At 38.3% G+C, this 21,381-nt stretch overlaps 1 protein-coding gene across 2 annotated transcripts in view; it reads left to right on the plus strand.

The window, feature by feature from the left end:
• Window positions 1-21,381, plus strand: part of COL4A2 (collagen type IV alpha 2 chain) — a 286,312-nt gene that overhangs the window by 231,133 nt on the left and 33,798 nt on the right. For both annotated transcript variants that reach the window (XM_007501294.3, XM_007501293.3), the window contains exons 28-34: window positions 732-839; window positions 5,071-5,292; window positions 10,485-10,646; window positions 13,886-14,056; window positions 14,908-15,051; window positions 18,411-18,533; window positions 18,928-19,109. In XM_007501294.3, coding sequence (XP_007501356.2) covers window positions 732-839; window positions 5,071-5,292; window positions 10,485-10,646; window positions 13,886-14,056; window positions 14,908-15,051; window positions 18,411-18,533; window positions 18,928-19,109 — 1,112 coding nt within the window. The remainder of the gene's footprint in view (window positions 1-731; window positions 840-5,070; window positions 5,293-10,484; window positions 10,647-13,885; window positions 14,057-14,907; window positions 15,052-18,410; window positions 18,534-18,927; window positions 19,110-21,381) is intronic.

The raw sequence follows: 21,381 nt of genomic DNA on the forward strand, positions 1-21,381 counted from the left end.
TCTTTTCTGATGATCTCCACCCACTCATAGGTTTTTTGAAGGTTGCTTCCTATGCACACTATTTCTGCTTTGGCATGCAGTAAGCTGTACCCAAGGCCCTGGCACTGCCACCCACCCAGCACCTGCTTCCTAAAGCGGAGCTGGGCAGCTGAGGAACAGGACAGTTATTTTGGAGGTTTTGATGATAAATGTTAGATTTTGGAGGTTTTGATGATAAATGTTAGATTTTTGGAGGTTTTGATGATAAATGTTAGATTTTGGAGGTTTTGATGATAAATGTTAGATTTTGGAGGTTTTGATTATAAATGTTAGATTTGTGTTTGGGTATTAGTCTTGCTGGGATCTTTACAGATAAGTACCATTTTGAACGCTGCAAATTGTTTTTATGTCATTAGCTTCTTGTTATCTCCTCCATCGTAAGATCGTTTAGGATTCAAGGTTTAAACTGGTCAAAGACCAGTGATCTGGCGCAACCCCCTCATTTTACCCATGAGGGAACTGAGGGTCCAGAGAAATTAATTGGTTTGTTCAAAAAGTAACAAGTAGCAGAACCTAGATTCAAACAGGTTTGACACCAAACTCAGTTCCCTTTCCTTTAGACCACACTGTTGCTGATATTGAAAGGCTCGTGTTCTGTATCATGAGCTGAATGGCCCTTTGTCTCATCTCTTCCAAACCCATCCGTATGATTTCTGAAAATAAATCTCCTTTGTTGTTTTTGGCTCTTTCAGGTACCAAAGGTCTTAGAGGAATTCCAGGATTTCCTGGTGCAGACGGATTTGTGGGGCTCAAAGGATTCCAGGGAGATGCAGGTCGAGAAGGATTTCCAGGTCCACCAGGTAATAAGAAACGCAGAGCACCCAACCCCCTGGGCTCCAGAAATGGTTTCTAGTTTTATCTCCATTTTTTCTTTACCACTTAAGTGTTTCTTTTGATATATCATCCTCTGTTTACTATTTCTTTGTTTAGTAAACAGGGTCAACCCCTTCATGGAATAACCTCAGATATTGACCCTCATGTGAAGTTTTCCCTCTGCCTCATGCTGCATTTTCATAGACAATATCCATATGGAAGAGGGAAAATGCTGGTTCAGAGAACTTGTAAACCTTTTCCCTAAGTCAGGTTCCTCTAATTAATTTAAAACTTTTGAACAAAAAGATGTTTCTTCTGAGTGTTTTGTTAATATTAATGGTATAGGCAGTCCTCCCTCTTGCCGTTTCATCACTCCGAATGGTGCCAAGCCATGTATCAGACACTATTTTTAAAAGGTCTATATTTTGTTACCAAAGGAATCCATTTATTTGCCAATTTCCAGGAAAAATATTTAACATATCTCAATATTCCACTCTACCAATGTTGTGGGATTGGCATCTATCTAGTGGTATAAAACGTTTTCTATATTTAGCATTTGCAAAAAAAAAAAAATCAAATTCTTAATTCCTAACTAAGGGGGAGCATTGGCAGCTCTTTGCTAGAGGATGATCTCAGAATACTAATGAACTAATGAACAAGTTCATTAATTAATGAACTTAATGCACTTAAAAATAAAGTTCGTTAATACTAATGAACAAGTTCAATATGAATCAAAGTTGTGATATGAAAAACAAGAAAGTAAATGTAGTCTGTTATTGTTCATTCCTTTTGGTCATATCTGACTCTTTGTGACCCCAGTGGGGATTTTCTTGGCAAAGATACAAAGAATGATCTGCCATTGCCTTCTCCAGGTCATTTTACAGAGGAGGAAAATGAGGTAAACAGGTCTAAGTGACTTGCCCAGGGTCACACAGTGTCGGAGACCAGATTTGAAGTCAGAAAGATGGACCATCCTGGTCCAGGCTTGGTACTCTTAACTCTTGGGCCACCTAACTACTATTTAATTTGGTCTTTTAAAAAAAAGCATTTCATCTAGGATTGGAGAGATCCTTCTTTACGATCTACAAACATATTCATTTCACCCCTCATTCTCAAAAAAAAAAAAATTCTCACTTAATCCATGTCCTTCCCCACTAGCTGTTATCCTCTATCTCTCCTCTCTCTTGTTGCTAACCTCCTTGAGAAGGTCTTGTACAATTATTGCTTCCATTTGCCTCTTAATCTCTTCTTAAGTCTGGCTTTCAGACCTCCCCAGTTAGCTGAATCATCTCTCCCAAGTTGCCAATGACCTCTGAAGGCCAAATCTAATGGCCTTTTTTTCAGCTTCTTGACTCTTCTGTGACCCTGATCCTCTCTTCTCCTTAGGTTTTATGAGCCTGCTTCTCCTGGTTCTCCTCCCTATCTGAACCTCATTTTCCATCTCCTTCACTAGATCTTCAACCCAGGCTCACCCCCTCACCATAGGTGCCCCCATTGCTCTGCTCTGGGCCCCCTACACAAGATTTTCCTTGGTGATCTCATGAGTTCCAATGGATTCACCAATTGTGTCTATGAGGATGACTCTAAGATCTATCTGGGCAGCACTGATCTTTCTCCTGAACTCCTTTCTTGAATTTTTAACTGCCCCAAACTAGATGTCTCAAAAGTATCTTAAACTCAACATTCCAGAGCTGGACTCCTTATCTTTCTCACCCTCTTCCTAACTTTCCTATCACTATTGAGTGGACCCCCATCTTTGCAGTCACCCAAGCTTGCCACCCAGGTGTCCATCTCTCTGGACGCCCTTCCACCCCCTCCTTGGCTTCCATGTCTAATCAGGTTCTAAGTCCTGTGGATTTTACCTTTGCAAAATTGGCACCACCCTGCTGTGGGTCGTTATCACCTCATACACCTAGATGACTGCAGCAGGCCATGGCGTGGTCTCCCTTCCACACATCTCTCCCCATGCTCCAGTTTTTAAATTTAATCCATCTGAGAATGTACTATGCTCACCTATACATCTTTGTAACAAAGGCTTTGTTTTCTTGCTTTCTCAAGCTGAGGAAGGGAAGATAGAAGAAAGAGAAGGTGCATTTTTATTTACTAAAAAAAATAAAATATAAATATTTTTAATTTTTAAAAAGCAGGTATTTGGACAGCAAGCTCAGTAAGAGTCAAAGGCATAATATGGCAACTCCACCAGTTTTCCTTCCCTCTTGCTACATAACCAGTCCACTTTCTTTCCCCAACATACATCTGTGTCTCTGATGATATCCTTCCCTAAAAATCTGGAAATTAAAACTGAGCATAAACCAACGTTGACATGAAGTGTAGTTCATGGATTATTGTGCCGAAATAAAATCGAGTTTGGAGCCATTACAGAGTAAACTAGTTTTAACGATGTAGGTAGAAAAATCAGATTCCAATAGATGAGGCCAACACAAGGTTATGTAGATAGGAGTTTAAATCCCCCATTTTCCCATCTTACCAGATATGAATAGCCTTTTTAATATTCCCATAAAGAATGGAGAAGATGTGGTTTCTTTCATTATGTAAGAGTATCACTTCATTAAAACTTTTAAAAATAGGAGAGAGTTTGATGCTCAATTAAAATGGAACTTTTACTCTTCTTTACTTCACTTACACATATTGCTCTAGTCATTAATCCATCCTCCACCTGCCAATTATGCTAGAGTAGTATGACTGAGAAAAGCCCCAAACACCATACATTGCATAGTTTTGTTAAAAATAGGCACAAAATATGTTGTTCCTTTTTTCTCCAGTTCACTGTGAATTAATCTTCCTGGTATTTAATAATTTCCCAGTATGAATTTGTACACTGAAAACTTTTGGACATGATTATAAGTTACTAATAATGGCCTTTTCCCTGGCTCAAAATCTCCCTGTCAGTATTCACACAGTATATTCCATTTGAGGTCAATCAGCGTTCAGGGCATTAAGAAAGGAGTAATGTGATGGCATAATTTGACCCAGTGGCAGCAGTGAATTACGTAACTACTCAAGCATATGACATTCACCACCTTTCCATGTGAGTGCATCATGGCTGACTTTTTCACAGTAAATCCACACAAGGAATCAGTGATTAATTCTTTATTGAAAAAAAAACAAACAAACTACCATCCCATTAAGGATTTGTTACCAGACAGAAATCTAAAATCGAAACCATTTTAGCTCCAGTTATATAGTCATTTTTATCTATCTTTGATTTGAGTTTGGAAAGTTTTATAGACAGCATACTTTCACATAGAATAAGACAGATCATACCAAGTTTATTTATTTATTCATTTACTTTTTTAAAACAGAAAACATAAATAATAGCTTTGTATTTCTAAGATGCAGATAGTTTGTAAAAATCTGTACCTCTGCTGACCAAACGTTAGGATTATGACCAGAAAAGGGAGGAACAAAAAGAGACCCTAAGGACAGAACACTCATATTTTATGAGAACTAGATTTCATTCCAAGTGGGTACAGGAGGCCCAAAGATAAACTAAGGGGGAAGGGGCCTAGTCTAGACATGCTTTTTGGAGTTTTTTGTTTGTTTTTATTTTTTACTCTGAGTTTAACAAAGAACAAGTAGAAAGAATATTTCCATATAAAAAGTAGAATAGATCATGGGGATTGTCCATGAATCTACAAATCTCTTTTGTACTCAACTTACTTTTCCTTTGAAGTATATAAGAAAATAATAATACGTTACTTTCAAAGCTTTCTGGTTTGTCTATTTCTTTCACTGGGTTCTGCTTATTCACTCTATATCAGATTATAAAACTGTGTTTCCCTGAAACTACCCCTTTCATCATCTTTTATGGCATAATAAAATTCCATTAAATTCACATACTATAATTTGACAATCCATTCTCCAAAGCACCCCCTTAGTTTCTAATTCTTTGAATGACTTAAAAAGTTGCTATAAATATTTTTATACATGTGGACTTTTTCTCTCTTTCTTTGACCTCTTTGGAAGAAAGATCTACTAGTGGCTTATTTAAGTCAAAGGTTAATTTAATAACTTAATAAATTTAATGAATTTAATAACTTTGGGTGTAGAGTTTCAAATTGCTTTCCAGAATAATTAAAACAGTTCACAGCTCCACCAAAAAGTATATATCCTTTGCAAAGCTATTCTATGTCTATTGTATTTCTGATGTATTTTGTGACAAATAGCTACAATGCTTATCTTTTTTTTTTTTTTTAGGATTTATTGGACCCAGAGGATCCAAAGGTGCAATAGGGCTTCCTGGGCTTGATGGAAACCCAGGCAGTACAGGAGTACCAGGACTTGTAGGACCCACAGGACAAAAAGGGCTACCTGGAGAAGTATTGGGTGCACAGACTGGTTTCCCAGGAGATTCTGGATTGCCTGGAGTCCCAGGGTTGAAAGGAGAACCAGGAAGTAGAGGACCTCCAGGATTTAGAGGTAAATCTTTTTTTCTTCTTCAGTAAATCAGTGTTTAAAAGGTAAGAGGGCAGCTCTCCTTTGATAGTAGAGACATTGGCAAGACTTCTTCATCCCAATGGATTTCTTGAATTTCCTTGTGTTGGGTAGAGAGAGGCAATACAATATATTACAGAAGGAGTATGATGAACTACAAAGAGTAAGAAACCTAAGCTCAACTCCTGTCTTAAATGTTCTCTCTCTCTCTCTCTCTCTCTCTCTCTCTCTCTCTCTCTCTCTCTCTCTCTCTCTCTCTCTCTCTCTCTCTCTCTCTCTCTCTCTCTGTCTCTCTCTCTGTCTCTCTCTCTTTGTCTCTCTCTCTGTGTCTGTCTCTCTCTGTCTTTCTCTGTCTCTCTGTCTCTGTCTCTTTCTCTCTCTCTCTTTGTCTCTCTCTGTCTGTCTCTCTCTCTGTCTTTCTCTCTCTGTCTCTTTCTCTGTCTCTCTCTGTCTTTCTCTGTCTCTCTGTCTTTCTCTCTCTCTGTCTCTGTCTCTTTCTCTCTCTGTCTCTCTCTCCCTCTCTCTTTCTTTCTCTCTCTCTCTCCCTCTCTCTCTGTCTCTGTCTCTTTCTTTCTCTCTCTCTCTCTGTCTCTCTCTCTTTCTCTCTCTCTTTCCCCCCCCTCTCTCCCTCTACACTCCTATCTCTCCCTCTGTCTCTCCCTCTTTCTTTCTATATATAATGTGTCATTTGTATATGTTTGTTTTATAATATGTAGATGTTTTATATACAGAAAACATTTATATGCTATATTATATTTCATGAACTCATCATTTATGTATTTTAATACAAATACATACATGGACATATATATATGTGTATATATAAATATATCTTCTCAGTGAGGTTATGGAACTTTTCCTCGATTATAAATGATTAGGAATGTGTGTGGGCTGGTTGGGTATAGGTGTAGGAGGGTGTTTCACTCTTCTGTCTTGGAACCAACACACAGTATTGGATCCAAGATGGAAGGTGAGGGTTTAAAAATTAAAAAAAAAAGCCTGTGTCTCAAGTGCACTCAGAGAATGTGGTCTGGACCAATAATTCAAAGGTCTATAGTGGGAGTTAAGAGATAGGATATAAATAATTTGAGATGCATTTCAAATGAATAGCTTTAAAACCCATTATGTGTTCACTGCATGTAATGTTATTAATATTGGTTTGACAAGTCAGCTTGCATTAATTGTATTTGACATAGTCTCAACCTGGGATCAATTTAAATATGCAAATGTGTGTATTAAATTGGCATTTAGAGCCCAAAGCCCTGGCATTTAATAAGAGACTGCATTATAAAGACTAAGCATTGACAGTCGTTCTGAATGCCAAAAATTCAGTGGTAGCTCATTGAAATCTAGAAAGCATCCACCATTACTTGGTCTGTATCTCGATGAGTATACAAGTGATATCTGTCTGAGGGAATGGAAAGAGCGAGGGTGGCTGTCCCAGTCCTACATAGACAGTGGCAGTTTGCATTTAGGAGAGGACAAGAAGGAAGCCCGTGATTCCCTTAGCTCCATCATCACACCAAACGGCCTGAATGAGGTATCTGAAATGTCTCCTAGAAAAGTCAGATGTTATCTGGAAGAACAGCTGATTTTATCCATTAAAGCTTAAGTACGCAATAGTTTGTTGTCATACACATAGCAAAGTTCTGAGGAAATGAGACACGGGACGAGGAGGCTGTCAGGAAACTTAGAATATAAAATGATGCCAAAGTGGCTCATAACAATGGGACCTCCCAAGGCATCGTCAGGGTAACCTGAGAATATTTGGTGTTAATAAAGAATCCCCCCCAAAACACCTTCGCTTACTTTAGCTTTTCACCTATCATCTGTCTGACACTGTGATTTTCTTTCAACTGGACCTATGATTTCATAGGAATAAGGGATGCCTCCACTCATGCAGATCTTGCCTTCTCTCCTAGAGACCTAGGAAGTTTCCAGGGTACTGAGAGCTTGAGTTATCCAGAGTCGAGGTAAAGATTCGAACTCTGTTCTCCCTGACTCAAGACTGGATCTCTATCGCCATGGCCATGCTGCCTTTCTGGAACCTAAATTCATTAGCAAAAGGGACGGCCAGGTTTCGATGCCTAGCCCTCATGACCTCATTGGTCAGTTTGTTAAATTTGTAGATTTCTTCATAGAGCTGACTAGAAGGGATTAGGGAAATGGCCATAGTGAATAGGAAATGAACCACAGTCTAGGGTTGTGAAAGATATCATGAGATTACTTCAATAAATGACAAATTCTCATGAAAAGCAGAACAGGAGAGATGTGTCAGCATTCCCATAATCAATCTATCTTGCAACCCTCCTAGAAAATCACATCTTCGGCTGTGTTTTTAACCCAAATATTTCCTGTCAGTTTTATGTTGTCTTCGTTTAAAATTGTGTGTGTGCAGAATTATTTTAGATGTTCAAGGACCATTAATGCCACTTTTATACCCAGCTGGATGAGCCTTCTGTAGGCAGGGCACTTTATTTTCTTTTTATTAAACTTCCAGCACATGAGAACCTAGAGTATAGCTGTGTCTGATCATGAGAAAGTTCAACAACATTATAGGAACACCGCTTGTCTCAGCACAAATAGTATCTGCAGTATTTCTGCTTCTCGTAGGATGGATTGTATATCTGAGCAGAGTGTGAAATATGAAACATGTCCACATAGACATGTATGCCTACATGTGTGTGTACACACACGGCACTATTGGATTCAGCACTAAGCATTCTGAAGCTAGGTACAGACGGTTATAGCTCAATGTTGAGTTGTTAGCAAAAAAAAAAAAGCCAAGGTTGTACTGAGTAAAACCAGATTGTTAATTTTTCAGTGTGAACATTTACACCTCTGATATTGGCAGCTGCTATAAATCAGGGTTTGTTTTACTGTTTTCTTGATTGTCTAGACTGAAGAAGGTGATAAAGAAAATGTCGATAATGCAAGATATTTAAGGTGTACTTTGCATACAGCCCTCCTCTCTGCAAGACAGTTGTTAAACATTTACCAGCACTCCCACAAAGTTACTAGACATCATTTTGGAGCATCATAAAATCATAATCTAACACTAGAAATAAATTATCCCCCAAAATATTTACTAGCAAAAAAAAAAGAGTAAGAGCAAATGCAAAATGTAAAACATTCTGTTTTTATTTGTGACCCAAATGGACTTTGCTGCCTGAATAATGGCATTGGGAGGTTCAGTGTTCAATGGTCTGAGGCTGAGGGACCATCTTAGAGTAGCTCTGTGGGTATGAGTGTGTGTCTGTAAAATAAAACTTTGCTAAACCAGAGATGCCATCTCCTACCACCACGACCCTGATCTTCTCAAAACTCTGCTTGGTGCTTTCTTTTTTAGTCCCCTCAGCTTATGTCAGCATCTAAATGTTATTTGGATAAACTGGTCCATCAGTCATTTACTCTATGGACTTTCTGGAGGAAGCTAAACATCCTCAGTGGGACTTTGTCAGAGCCTACCCTTTACAAGTCACTTAACAATCTATAAGCAAGAGGCAGTTGGATTCAAATCTGGTCTCAGATACTTCATGGCTGTGTCACCCTGGGCAAGTCACTTATTCCCAATTGTCTAGCCATTTCTGCATCTCTGTCTTGGAACCAGTACTTAATATTGATGCTAAGACAGAAGGTAAAGGTTAAAAAAAATCTCTGAGCTCTCATTCTCCTTTTCCTCCCTCTTCATTCCCCTAGATATCACCTCAGAAGGCAGAGGGAGGATGAGATAAAAGAAAATGTGCCCCAAGCAGCAGAGCTGGACTCTTCATGGTAGCATACTGTGGTTACATGAATCCCACTCATCATCCCATGATTGCTTTTTTTTTTTCTCTAAAAACCCTTACCTTCCGTCTTGGAGTCAATACTGTGTATTGGCTCCAAGGCAGAAGAGTGGTAAGGGCTAGGCAATGGGGGTCAAGTGACTTGCCCAGGGTCACACAACTGGGAAGTGTCTGAGGCCAGATTTGAACCTAGGACCTCCCGTCTCTAGACCTGGCTCTCAACCATGATTGCTTTTAATAGTAATAATAATGCTATGTGATCATAGTAATAATAACTAGCACTTATGTAGCACTTTACTGATTCCAAAACACCTTATAAACAATAGCTCCTCTGATGCCTCTAAGAGCCTCATGAGGTAGCTGCTTTAGCTTTTGTCCATTGGACATTGGCATGACTTGGTATGTCCAGCCCAGAAGCTAGATGGTGGTCTATGTCACCTCAACTCTTTTTTTAATGGGTTTTTTTTTATTCTTGCCCTTTGACTTCCCAATGGCTCCCCCTCTTGTCCTCCAAGCCCAGTATGATGACTCTACCTTGGAACAAAGAAGTACATCTAATCAAAACCAATAAAGACATTCGTTATTGTTCAGTTGTTTTTCAGTCACGTCCAATTCTTTGTGACCCCATTTGGGTTTGTTTGTTTTTTGGTAGAGATACTAGAGTGGTTTGCCATTCCCTTCTCCCAGTTCATTTGACAGATAAGAAAACGGAGGCAAACAGGGTTAAGAGATTTGCCTAGGGTCACATAGCTAGTAAGTGTCTGAGGCCATGTTTGAACTCGGGATCCTGACTCCAGCCCCAGTACTCTAACCACTACGCTACCTAGCTGCCCCAAATAAGGGCATTGGCCGTATCCACAAATGTTTGCCTCATTCCAGATCTCCTATGAGAATAGAAAGCAGTCTTCACCATCAGGCTCCTGAATTTGCAATGAAATATTTTAAGTTGGTATTACATTTTTTTAGCCTGGACATATGATTTCACTGGCATAGGAGACAAGGGTAGAAACTCCCTTCACTAATATAAATCAGCAAATATAAGTGTAACGTACAGTCTTTGCGAGATCCACAAAGCATGGAGAGGTTAAGCGAGTAACACTATGAACATCCAGCTAATATTTCTCAAAGGTAAGACATGAACTCAGGTTAGGCAGAATCCAAGGTTGGCCCTTTAGCCACTGTGCCATGATGTTGCTCTCACCTAATGCTTTATTTTTCCTATTTTTAAGAATGAAATTATATTCTTCATCATATTTTTTCTGTATGTGGCCACTGCGAGACCAATCTGATTATATCTGGTAGAGTAATATAAAACACAGGTCGAAAATTGTATTATTACTAATTTATCACAGGATGTGAAAATAATAAACCAATTTTTCTGATTTCCTGTAGGAAGCCCAGGAATGCCTGGAATGCCTGGTTTGAAAGGTCAGCCTGGATTCCCGGGTCCTTCGGGTCCACCTGGATTACCAGGGCCTCCTGGAACTCATGGCTTTCCAGGACCTAAAGGCCAAGAAGGACTACCAGGTCTTCCTGGCCCTTCAGGATTTGCAGGTGGGTAGCCATCTGTGTTCATCCAAGAAAACAATCATGTCTGCTTTTTAGAATTCACTGGTTTCTCAGGACAAGCTGGAGATTTAGGGAGTCTCTTACTTTGAATCTGAAATTTTCCAAGATCTTGTTGGTTCTCCTGGACTGGAGAGCATCATGGTAATGCCATTCCACTGGGCTCTTCTGTACCCCGCTCTAAACTGCATCCTCATCTCTGCTTGTTCTCCCCTCGTGTCTGTTCTCTTTAGCAGCTACGCTTTCTCAACCTGGCCCTCTTCAAGATATTAACTCCCAATCCTAATCCTCTTCCCTCAAAGCCAAGCATTCAACCTTCTTGCAAAAGTAGTCTAAGGAATTTTTCCAGTGAATGATTCTTTTTCAATCCCGGGCCATTCATTATGGAAAATCAAATCCTAGAAACTTCTTCACTTGGTTATGCCCACGACATAGTCTAAAACAAAGATTCTTAACATTTTCAGGGTCACGAACCCCTTTGGCAATCTGGAAAACCCTTTGCAGAATGTTTTTAAATGAGCAACATAAAATGTGTTGTTGAATCATTTCAGTTGTATCCAACTCTGTGATTCTGTGGCTCTCTATCCATGGATTTTCTTGGCAAAGATAACCAAAATGGTTTCCCACTTCCTTTTATATTGACATAAAATACATGGAACTATAAAGGGGAAATGATATTGAGATAAATTTGTCAATTTTTTTTAAGTTTGATGATCCAAGGTTAAGAAATTCTGTTCTAAATAAATGCTTCTTGGTGCCTCCAGGTGACCAAGTCCCTACAGGTGTGTCTCCCAAGATTTAAGACTAAAAGAGACCATTCTAAGCTAGAATCAGATTCCCCAAGAAGTCTTCTAACCAAGGGTCCAGAAAGGAAGACCCCTGGGCTAAAGAGTTGACCCTTTCTGACTCAGTCTTCTTGGCTATTGGTCAATTTTCAATCAATGAAAGTTCTTACTGCTAACAAAGTGCTATCTGTGCTGACCTGCATTTAAAGCCCTTCACCCTTGCAAAGTGAAGTAAGCAGAGTCATACACAATGGCTATAGCAATGAAAGTGAAACAAGCAACCCACAAAGGAATATTTACAACATTGCAAAGAGTAATCAGAACTCATGTGAAGTGATATGAGAAAACACCTCTGCCCATTTGTTTGCCTTGGTGAGAAGGCAGTTCCCAGGCCTGAAATATTGAGTACATTGTCATGTTTTTTTTTAAATATATCAATATATATAAATTTTCCCATCATCCATTTTTTATTTTTCTTTATAAATAATTCTTTGTTTTGTTGTTTTATTTATTATAGTTGAGAAGGGGCAAAGATACAGTGGGAAATTTAAATAATTAAAAAATTAAAGATTCACACAAATTCATCTGTAAAAAGAAACCCCTTTATAACCTAGCACTCCCCCACCTTTCCAGTGTACACAGGAAAGCACGTACACAGGAAATGTTGAATGACAATGCAAGGCAGCATTGAGACAAGTCTAATGAATGTCAAGCAAGTGCTCCAAGAGTTCAGAAGAGGAAGCTGTCACTGAGAGCTGAAATAATTTAGATATATTGATGAGAGATGCACTGGATTTTTGTTCTGGGGCTTCACACCTATATGGTTGAAGCAAATCAGCTAATCCCTCTGGGCTTCCATTTCTTCTTCTTTGTAAAATGAAAGCATTGAAATAAATAAACTATGAGGTCCCTTCAAGGGCAAAATCCATGTTCGCACTTGAGCTGGACTCTGAAGAAGCAGTAGGATTCAGTTAAACAGAGAAGAAGAGTAAGCCAGCCAAAGAGAATGGGAAGATCAAAAAAACTCAGAAAGCATGCTTAAGGAATGTACAATAGGCTGACCAGAGTAGAAGGCTATTTAGAGTAGAATAAATGACAAGATCAAGAGGGTTAAAAGCTGTATCCAAGCTTAAAAGTTTGAACTTTATTCTGGAGGCAATGTGGAGCTTCTGAAGATATTCCAGAGAGGAAAGTACATTGAAGGTATTCAAGAGAGGAAAGTACATAATCAACATGAAAAATTAGAAAGATTATGTTGATTTGACAGGACCAGAAGGATTGCAATAGACTAGAGGCAGAGAAAACCAGTTGAGGAGCTCCCATGAAAATTCAAACAAGAGGAAATAAGGGCTAGAACCAGTATAGTAATATTAGAAATGGAAAAGGGACTGATGAAGAAAAGTTGGGACAACTAGAGGGAATATACACTCTTTCGTTTTATGAAATGGAAGGAATGAGAAAAAAGAAAGCTAGGAGGCAAAGTGCCATCTATCAACATTAACTGATAAATCTTTTTGTATTCCCTCAACCACCATACCTAAACCTGATTAGCAGGCAAAAATAGGCAGCAACCCCAACTCCACCCCATTCACAAATATCTACACCTACCTTGAAAAGTGACCCTTATAATGTCAATGAAGACTTTTTGGTCTTCAGGTTATAGATACGGTATAGAACATGGGATGAAAAGGTAGGAGAACCAAATTTCTACATGAAAGAGAAGGTAGCATGAGGACATAAGAGGAAATTGAAGAGGGAGATAGAATTGTACCCCAAAATAAACCTAATTGACTTCATAATTTTGTACTAGAACTGGCCCTGGCCATGTCAATCAAGCTCAATTCAGGTACCAACCTTGGCATGCATGCTATAGATTGTCAACCCCTGATAAATATAAAATTCTCTTAGAAATTTCCAACTTCTCTCTATGCTTATTTGAAATTTCATCTATGTGTCCATAGTTTCCGATCTTATTACTAAAACTTTTCCCTCTGGAAAGCCCTCATCCCTGACATTTTGCCTTTCCCATTCACTATATTCCTACTTATTGTAATTGGCATCCATATCCTTTTATGTCTCCTGGCGCCACTGAGAATAACTTCTTTAATGGCAGGACATGAGTGTGTGTCAATCATCATCCTTCTAGGTTCCTCTACATCTAGAATGTGACTTGCACACCCAGCAAGCCATTCATAAAAACTGGTCAAATTGGAATGAAAAATGTTTAGCTAGTTCCATGAAGATCATCTTAAAAGAATTTTGCTCTCTGTGAATATATTATTATAATCTTTTTTGATACAAAATACAAACATCTATTTTTTAATATATGTAAACCTCAAAGGAACAATATTGAAAAATTGTCCACAGTGGTGGTGTTTTAGATGTCTCACAATATGATCTTAATTTTTATTGTAATCTTTTTTAATCTGCCTTTTTTTATAGGTCTACCTGGTGATAGAGGGGATCGAGGTGACATAGGAGTCCCTGGTCCTGTGGGGATGAAGGGTCTGGATGGCGATAGAGGTGACACTGGTTTTATAGGCGAGCAAGGCAGAACTGGAGAACCTGGATTTCAAGGGATACCTGGAAAGCCTGGCCTCCCGGGACCAAAAGGTACCTCCAAGGATATATTTAATAAAATAGCCTTTATAGGAATGATGATCTAGTTAAACCAGGTCTTGGGACTACTACTGAATCTTGGTGCTCTTACCACCAACCCAGAGTTTGTGCTCTCAACTCAATAAGTCTGAGGTCTTGGAGAAGCCATCTATTACTACTTAAGATCACTCAAAGAGTGATTTTTATCAGTGTGCTAATTTTCAGATTTACTATCAGATCCAAAAATTGGGACCAGTTACCTATGTACATCAAGCACTGCCTTCTTATTTCTTTTCAAGAAGCTGAGTTATAGGTCAGAAGGTCCTTTAGTAAATATAGAAATAAAATGCAAGAAAATAGGCTCTTCTACTCTAAAGATATTATGTACAAAGGGGTGGTTCAGCTCACTGTCCTTTCAACAGTTCAATGTGGACATAATGGTAGATAATTCTTTCTTTCCATTTCTCAATTCTGTAAGCAGCATATTGTTAATGTTTCATTAATTTCTAATGTCAGTTCTTTGTTATCTCCTGGCTGGCCTATTGTTTTATATTAATTTTGCTTAAAAGTAATTCTTTCCTCCATGGCTATTCTGGTTACAACCAGATATAAGCCTCCTCACTACTAGTTGCTAAATGAAGAAAACTAAATCTCCTTCAGAGCAGAATTAAATGTTAGAGAAAAGACTGGAGCTCTTCACAAACTTTTACTGCTTGTGAGATGGAAATTATGCATGATCCTCCTATAATTTGAAAGGTTGTCCTCATTAGTTTAAAAAGATATTCTCTGTGAGGACTTCTTGGAATTCTATATTTGCTGACTATTTGGCTTTGACACACTTAGCACTTCTATTCTTTTCAACCAAGGTTTCAAAGGGTCTCCTGGTATGGACGGTTTCAAAGGCATGTTGGGTATCAAAGGAAGATCAGGAATCATTGGATACAAAGGAGAGGTTGGCAATTTTGGAATTCCTGGTTTCAAAGGTCTACCTGGTGAACCAGGCTTGAAAGGTATGTCCACTTAGCCTCCAAATCAATGTTACGTTTCTTTCAAAGTGACATGGTGTGATATTCACAATGAACCAGCACTACTGTTTTTTGGGTTTTCAACACATACTACTGCTAGTGACTCCAATGGATTACCTCATTCAGACCATGTTGTTAAGAGTGTACCATAGTAGCAACTACAAACTTTTAGAATTTTCCAAAATGTTAAAATGAGACTCACTATTTTTAAGACTCATAGGATCACACACAGAGCTGGAAAGGATTCTAGAGGACATCGCTGTACCTTCTCGTTTGACAAATACTGAAATTGTTTCAAAGACTCTTAATGACTTGCTTATGATCATCCAGGTAGCAGAACCAGAACTTGAGCTCTATGCTCTTAGAGACATTAAAGGTTTTAAAAGAAATAAAATTTATATTTCTCTTTAGTTTTCTTCATTATTATAAAATTAAACTTTAAAAAATTTCAGCATTTCAAGGATTGTATCTGAGGCTATAAACTTCTATGATGTAGTTTGTTTCTTAAATTAATATTTAGTTTAGTATAATAATTTTAAAACTATCATATTTGTCTCTGTCCTTTCTCTTCTGTGTATTTTTAAGTGTTTCATTGATTCTTTTCTTTCTCTCTTTTTCTGTATCACAATCACTTCATATTCACTTTCCTCCCATAATTTTTATTCTTCTGCAAACAGAAGACTTCCTTATAATGAATAAACATGGTTGAACAAAACAGATTCACACATTGGCTGTGTCTGAAAATGCATATTTCATTCTGCATCTCTATTCCATAACTTCTCTTCCAAGAAGTGAAAATCATGCTTCACCAGTTTTCTGAAATCATGGTTGGTCATTTCACTGATCAGGGTTATTAACTCTTTCAAAATTGTTTTCCTTTGCATTATTGTCTTCATTTTAGAAATCATTCTCCTGGCTCTGCTCGCTTCACTAGGCAAAATGCATATTTCCAAACAATCAAAATGGCTGTGTTTCAAGCCAACTATCTTGACTATAACTTTAAATTTGAATTATATAAAGCTAATTTAGGTTAGATTGACCAGTCTCCAAAGGTTGGAACTTCTTCTCATACTAAAATACAAACCAAATACATTTGAAAGTGTAGCCTATTGGGACCTTTCCACATAATTTACTGGTAACTGACCCACAGTTTTCTTCTTCCATAATCCTTTTTTCAGTTAAATCATGGAATTATGGAAGCCTTTACCTTACTAAAAAAGAACATTTTTCATCAATTCAACTCACCCTTCCCAAAATGGTTGAGATCTCAGTGACTCACATACGTTTAATGAGTATGAAGATACTTCCCGAACCAAATCTAATCACTGAAGGAAGAAAGGAAATGAAATGAAAGTAAATACACACACACACACTCAAGAGGCACAATAGAACATGTATGATAACATGGCCAATCTCAGGTGAAGGCTTCCTTACCCTTTATTATTACACTGTTAATTACACCATCATCTCCTAGCAGGCTTAGGTCTTGTCGACCTTTTACATTTTTCTATAGCATTTAGCTGTTCACAAAGAATACTTGTAAAGATTTGACACTGGCCATAAGTAGCTGTAGCTTGGAGTATCCCTTTGTCCCACAACACAGCTACCTCTCCTCCTCCCTCTTCCACTTTTGTAAATTAATTTAGAGGCAGCCTTTAGGGTTCCTTTCTGTAACTTTCTGTTCCCTCTACCCAGCTGCCCTCTACCCCATCTGCTCTTTTATTCAGTCCTAATCATTAGCTTCAATTTTATGGTTTTCTGCCAAACTGATCATTCCTTATATTTCTACTATGTCATTACATCCCTTAAGGACCTCCAGTGACAAGCCTACTAACCCTAAACATGGAAGCCCCTCACTTCGAGCATCATCGTTCCTCTAAAGTCTATGCCCACTTACATTACCTTGCTCACTGGCACAGCTTCTTCTCAGTTCCTCTGATCAAGTGGATTAAATTTATTCTCAGCTGCTTTTCTCAATTCCTGTATTGTCCAACACTGAGACTTCCCATCCTTCCATGATGTGGATGATGTAATGGAACATCACCGTACCATAAGAAAAGAGGGAAAGCATGGTTTCATAGAAAACTAGGAAGTCATGTATGAACTGATGGAGACTAGAACAAAAGAGTAATTTCTACAACAACAACAGTGCTATAAGAGCAATGTTAAAAAACTTGAAATTCTGGCCAATACAATGACCAGACATGATTCCAGGAGACTGATGATGAAGGATGAAGGATTGGACCTGGCCAATGTGGAAATTTGTTTTGCCAGATTATGCATATTTGGTACAAGAGGTCTGGTTTTTCCCTCTGTTTCCAGTGAAGGAAGGGAAGGTTGAAAAGTCAATTTTTGTCTATTTGAAAAAATAAAATTTAATTCATAAAAAGGTCCATTTATCTTACCACACTGTCAAAGGGTTCCATAACACTAAAAAAGGACATAAATCCCTCCATTTAATCTTGAAGTCCTTATGATCTGTGACTTTTTAGTACTTTTTTTAGTACTAGTATGCATGCCCAGGATAGCTTCTATACCAAACAAACACATTAGAATTCAGTCCCAGCCATCACTCTGAATCTTCTCTAGTTGAATGTAGTAGAGAATATTCAACTCAAGAACAGGAACTGTTTTTTTTTCCTATTCTTTGCATCCACAACACTTTACACAGTACCTTGCAGAGAACAGATGTTTAATAATTGTAAGGTTGAATGTAGGAGTATCCTGGAGCTAGTTCCTACAGATTATTAAGAACCAATTGTCATATTTTCATTGTGAAGATTTACACCTTAAAAATGGGCAAATTCTACAAATCAGGGCTTGATTTGTTGTTCTATTGATTCTCTAAACTTAAAAAAATAATGCAAAAATGTTAATGATGGATGCAAATTTAACGAAAAGCCTATTGTGAATACTTTTTTTTATTTTTCAGAAGGCTGGTTATCAGACATTTCCCTCTACAACCCTAGCTGAATTGTCTGCTTTCTTGTGTGTCATGATGTTTGAAACAGATGACAAGCATTCTCAGTTCAAATGTATAGCTAAAGGTCATTGTATATCCACAGAACATCTCTGACTACTATAGTAGACTACATCATCTTTTGTATGGAAAGTCTTTCAGCATAGTTTCTAGCCATCGAGTTTTAGTGCTGGAAAGCATGTTACAGTTTACTTTATAGTTACTGAGTTTTGGTAGGATGGCAAGCAATGTGCCACCCCAGCCGTTCATAGCTCCCCAAGACTTAGAGCCTTGGGAGGTAGGCAGAAAAGGTTTAGAGTATAACCTTTGTTCCTTTCTCGTGGTGCAGAGGCATCAAAAATGGCTGTGTTCTGTTCCTCTTTAGGTAGCCGTGGAGAGCCAGGACCACCAGGAGATCCTCCAAAATTCCTGCCAGGAATGAAAGACTTCAAAGGGGAAAAAGGAGACGAAGGACCTACCGGTGGGAAAGGATTTTGGGGTACAAAAGGTAAGATGCAGTCAGTATCATCACATTTAAGACCAAAGAAGAAATTCGTTTCCTGTGCTACCTATCCTTTTGTCCCTTGTATAGGGAGTATAAAAAAAATAAGAATTATATTTCATTTTTTTTGTCGTAAAGGAAACAATGCTAAATCTCTGTTAGAAAAAGAAGCTCTTGTTTCTTTACTATACTTCAATTATCCCTTTTTTCTCTCCTGCTAACTTTAAATTCTCAAGCCCTAGGAATCAGTTACTCATAATATCCTTTTATTGTTAACTTAGCTCAGGTTCCCATTTCATACATGTTGTTCTCCAACAACAGAACTCTGCTATCAAGTTGAAAACTTTATGAGAGCACGACTCCCACTTGCTAACAGATAATATTGAAAATGTTCTTGCAGGTGGACAAGGAATGCCTGGCATGCCTGGCCAGACAGGAATTCCTGGGTTACCTGGGATACCTGGTTACATCAAAGGGGTCAAAGGTGAAATTGGTATTCCTGGAGTACCTGGCTTGCAAGGATTCCCTGGCCAGATTGGTTCCCCTGGTATCAGAGGCTTTCCCGGATTTGTAGGTGTTAGGGTAAGTCAATACCTTTCACGTTTCCTGTTGCTTTGTGGTCTGGGAATTTTCTTTCTGAGACTGGGTCTCTCTACCTTGACCAGGACACAGTTGCAGTAGCCACTCCTAGGTCAGTAGCATTGCTGAACCACACAGAAGCTTTCACCTGCTTCATTTCCAACGTGGGCTAGTTCACCTCTTCTGTAGGAAGCCTTAGCAGCACACTGTATTGGTACAGACGTTGGGCAGATACTTAATCATCTTAACCCTGTTGCAGCTTAGAACTCTTGATCTCAAGTAATCCATCAGCCAGAGTCTCCTCAAAGCAGAGATCTTAGAGGTTTACATCACCACATCAGACCTTGTACTTAAAACATTTTTTAGTAATGTTCTTTATTTTTTTGTTTCCCTGCTTATTAGCCTTGTTTCATTTTGAATTTTATTGGTATCTTTGAGGTTTTATTTTACCCTCATCTCAGAATTCCCTTTCCCCCTTTTCTCCCTAATAAGCTAGTAATATTTAAAGGGAAGAAACCAAAAACTGAAAGGGGGAAACAATTTTTTAAAAAATTAAAAACAAAAAAAAATTTTTTTAAGAAAGGAAGGGGCAGCTAGGTGATTCAATGGAGAGCCTTGAAATGGGAGATCCTAGGTTCAAATCTGGCATAATACTTCCTAGCTATGTGATCCTTTAAGTCATTTGCCTAGCCTTTGCCAGTCTTCTGCCTTGGAACCAATACGAAGTATCAGTTCTAAGACAGAAGATAAAGGTTTCATAAATAAATAAAAAAGGAGGAAGGAAAACCAGTTTAGTAAAACCAACCAAGACTTCAGTGAGTTCTCTGTAGTATTCAATGCCCCGGTCTCCATCTCTACAAAGAAGAGAGAGAAGTAAATTTTCTCAGCACTAATCCAGGCTCAGCTTTGAACTTGCCCTTAATAACAAGGTCCCATTCCTTGTTGGGAAAGTCCTTTGGCCGAGCTCTGACCTATTCTGAGTTCATTAAGATAGATATAGTAACAGTGAGAAGTTCTAGATCAAAGGCGCTTGTCTTCAAAAAACTCATAAATAAGTATCGGAAAGTGGTTTGCTGGTGCCGGCATCTGAAAGTTATTTGAATGTCAGCCTGTCTACATCTCAGCCAGGTCCTATTCATGTGGTTTTATTGGCTAAAGCTCTTCAGGAAAGGATTGGCTGGTATGTGAATAGAGATCTGATGACTTCATTAGAACTGTGAGAGAACTGAACAGTTCTTGTAATCATTAAGGACCCCCAGGATTTCTTGAAGTCAAAACTATTCTGGGAGCCAAGGTCATCCCACTGCTTAAAAATCATCTGGAACAGAACGGCCACCTTTCATTTACCTCATCGTCTTAAGCAGCGGGCTTGCATGTCGGTGCTGGACATAACCACAAAGCCTAACATGTTTGACAAGGAATAACTCATGCTGCCACCTTATTGACTGCTCTCACCCAATTTCTCCAATCTGTTTAAGGCTCTTTGGTGTACATCCAGTCTTCAGGATTCCCTAGAGGGTTTTCCCCCACTTCTCATCATTTTCTATTAGCCACAAATATAGCCATCAGTCCCTGGACAAAAGCAAAAAAAAAAATGCTTCTACAACAATCTTATTACCACCAGTCCTATGACTGGTGCAGACATTAGTAATTAGAAATTAGTTGGAGTGGAAGCAGAAAGAAAATAAGAGACAGAAATCAAGGTAGAAAAGGAATGGGAGAGAATAAGCATTTACACAGTGCTTATGATGTGGCAGGCACTGGGCTAAGTACTTTACAAATATTATCTCCTTAGATCCTCACAACAATCCTGGGGAGAGATGATATTTTCCACATTTTCCAACTGAGGCAGAAGGAGAAGTAACTTTTCAAGGTCACACAGTTAGAAAGTATCTAAGGTTAGATTTGAACTTGGATCTCCCTGACTCCAGACCCAGCATCCTATCCCCTAAGTCACCTCACTGCCTCTAGTCTAAATGGGGAAGAAAAGAGAGAAAAAATAAATCATGATCTTTCTCCATGCCATCATGAAGATGGTTTTTCCTTTCTTCTCTTTTCAATGTTTTTTTTCAAAGAGATAAAATAATAAAACAAGATATAAAAATAGTATACATATATAAAATATAATACATAACAAAAATAAATAAAATAATTAATTTTTTTGGAAATTTCAAGAATAAATAAAAAGAGCATAAGGTAAGATTTTCTAATAGGGGCAAATAGGGAGTCTAAGAGAGGCTCCTTTAAGGAAAGAGTGTCATTTGCAAACTATTTG

This window comes from Monodelphis domestica, chromosome 8 (genome assembly GCF_027887165.1).
Source record: "Monodelphis domestica isolate mMonDom1 chromosome 8, mMonDom1.pri, whole genome shotgun sequence".
In the NCBI taxonomy this organism is placed as follows: Eukaryota; Metazoa; Chordata; class Mammalia; order Didelphimorphia; family Didelphidae; genus Monodelphis; species Monodelphis domestica.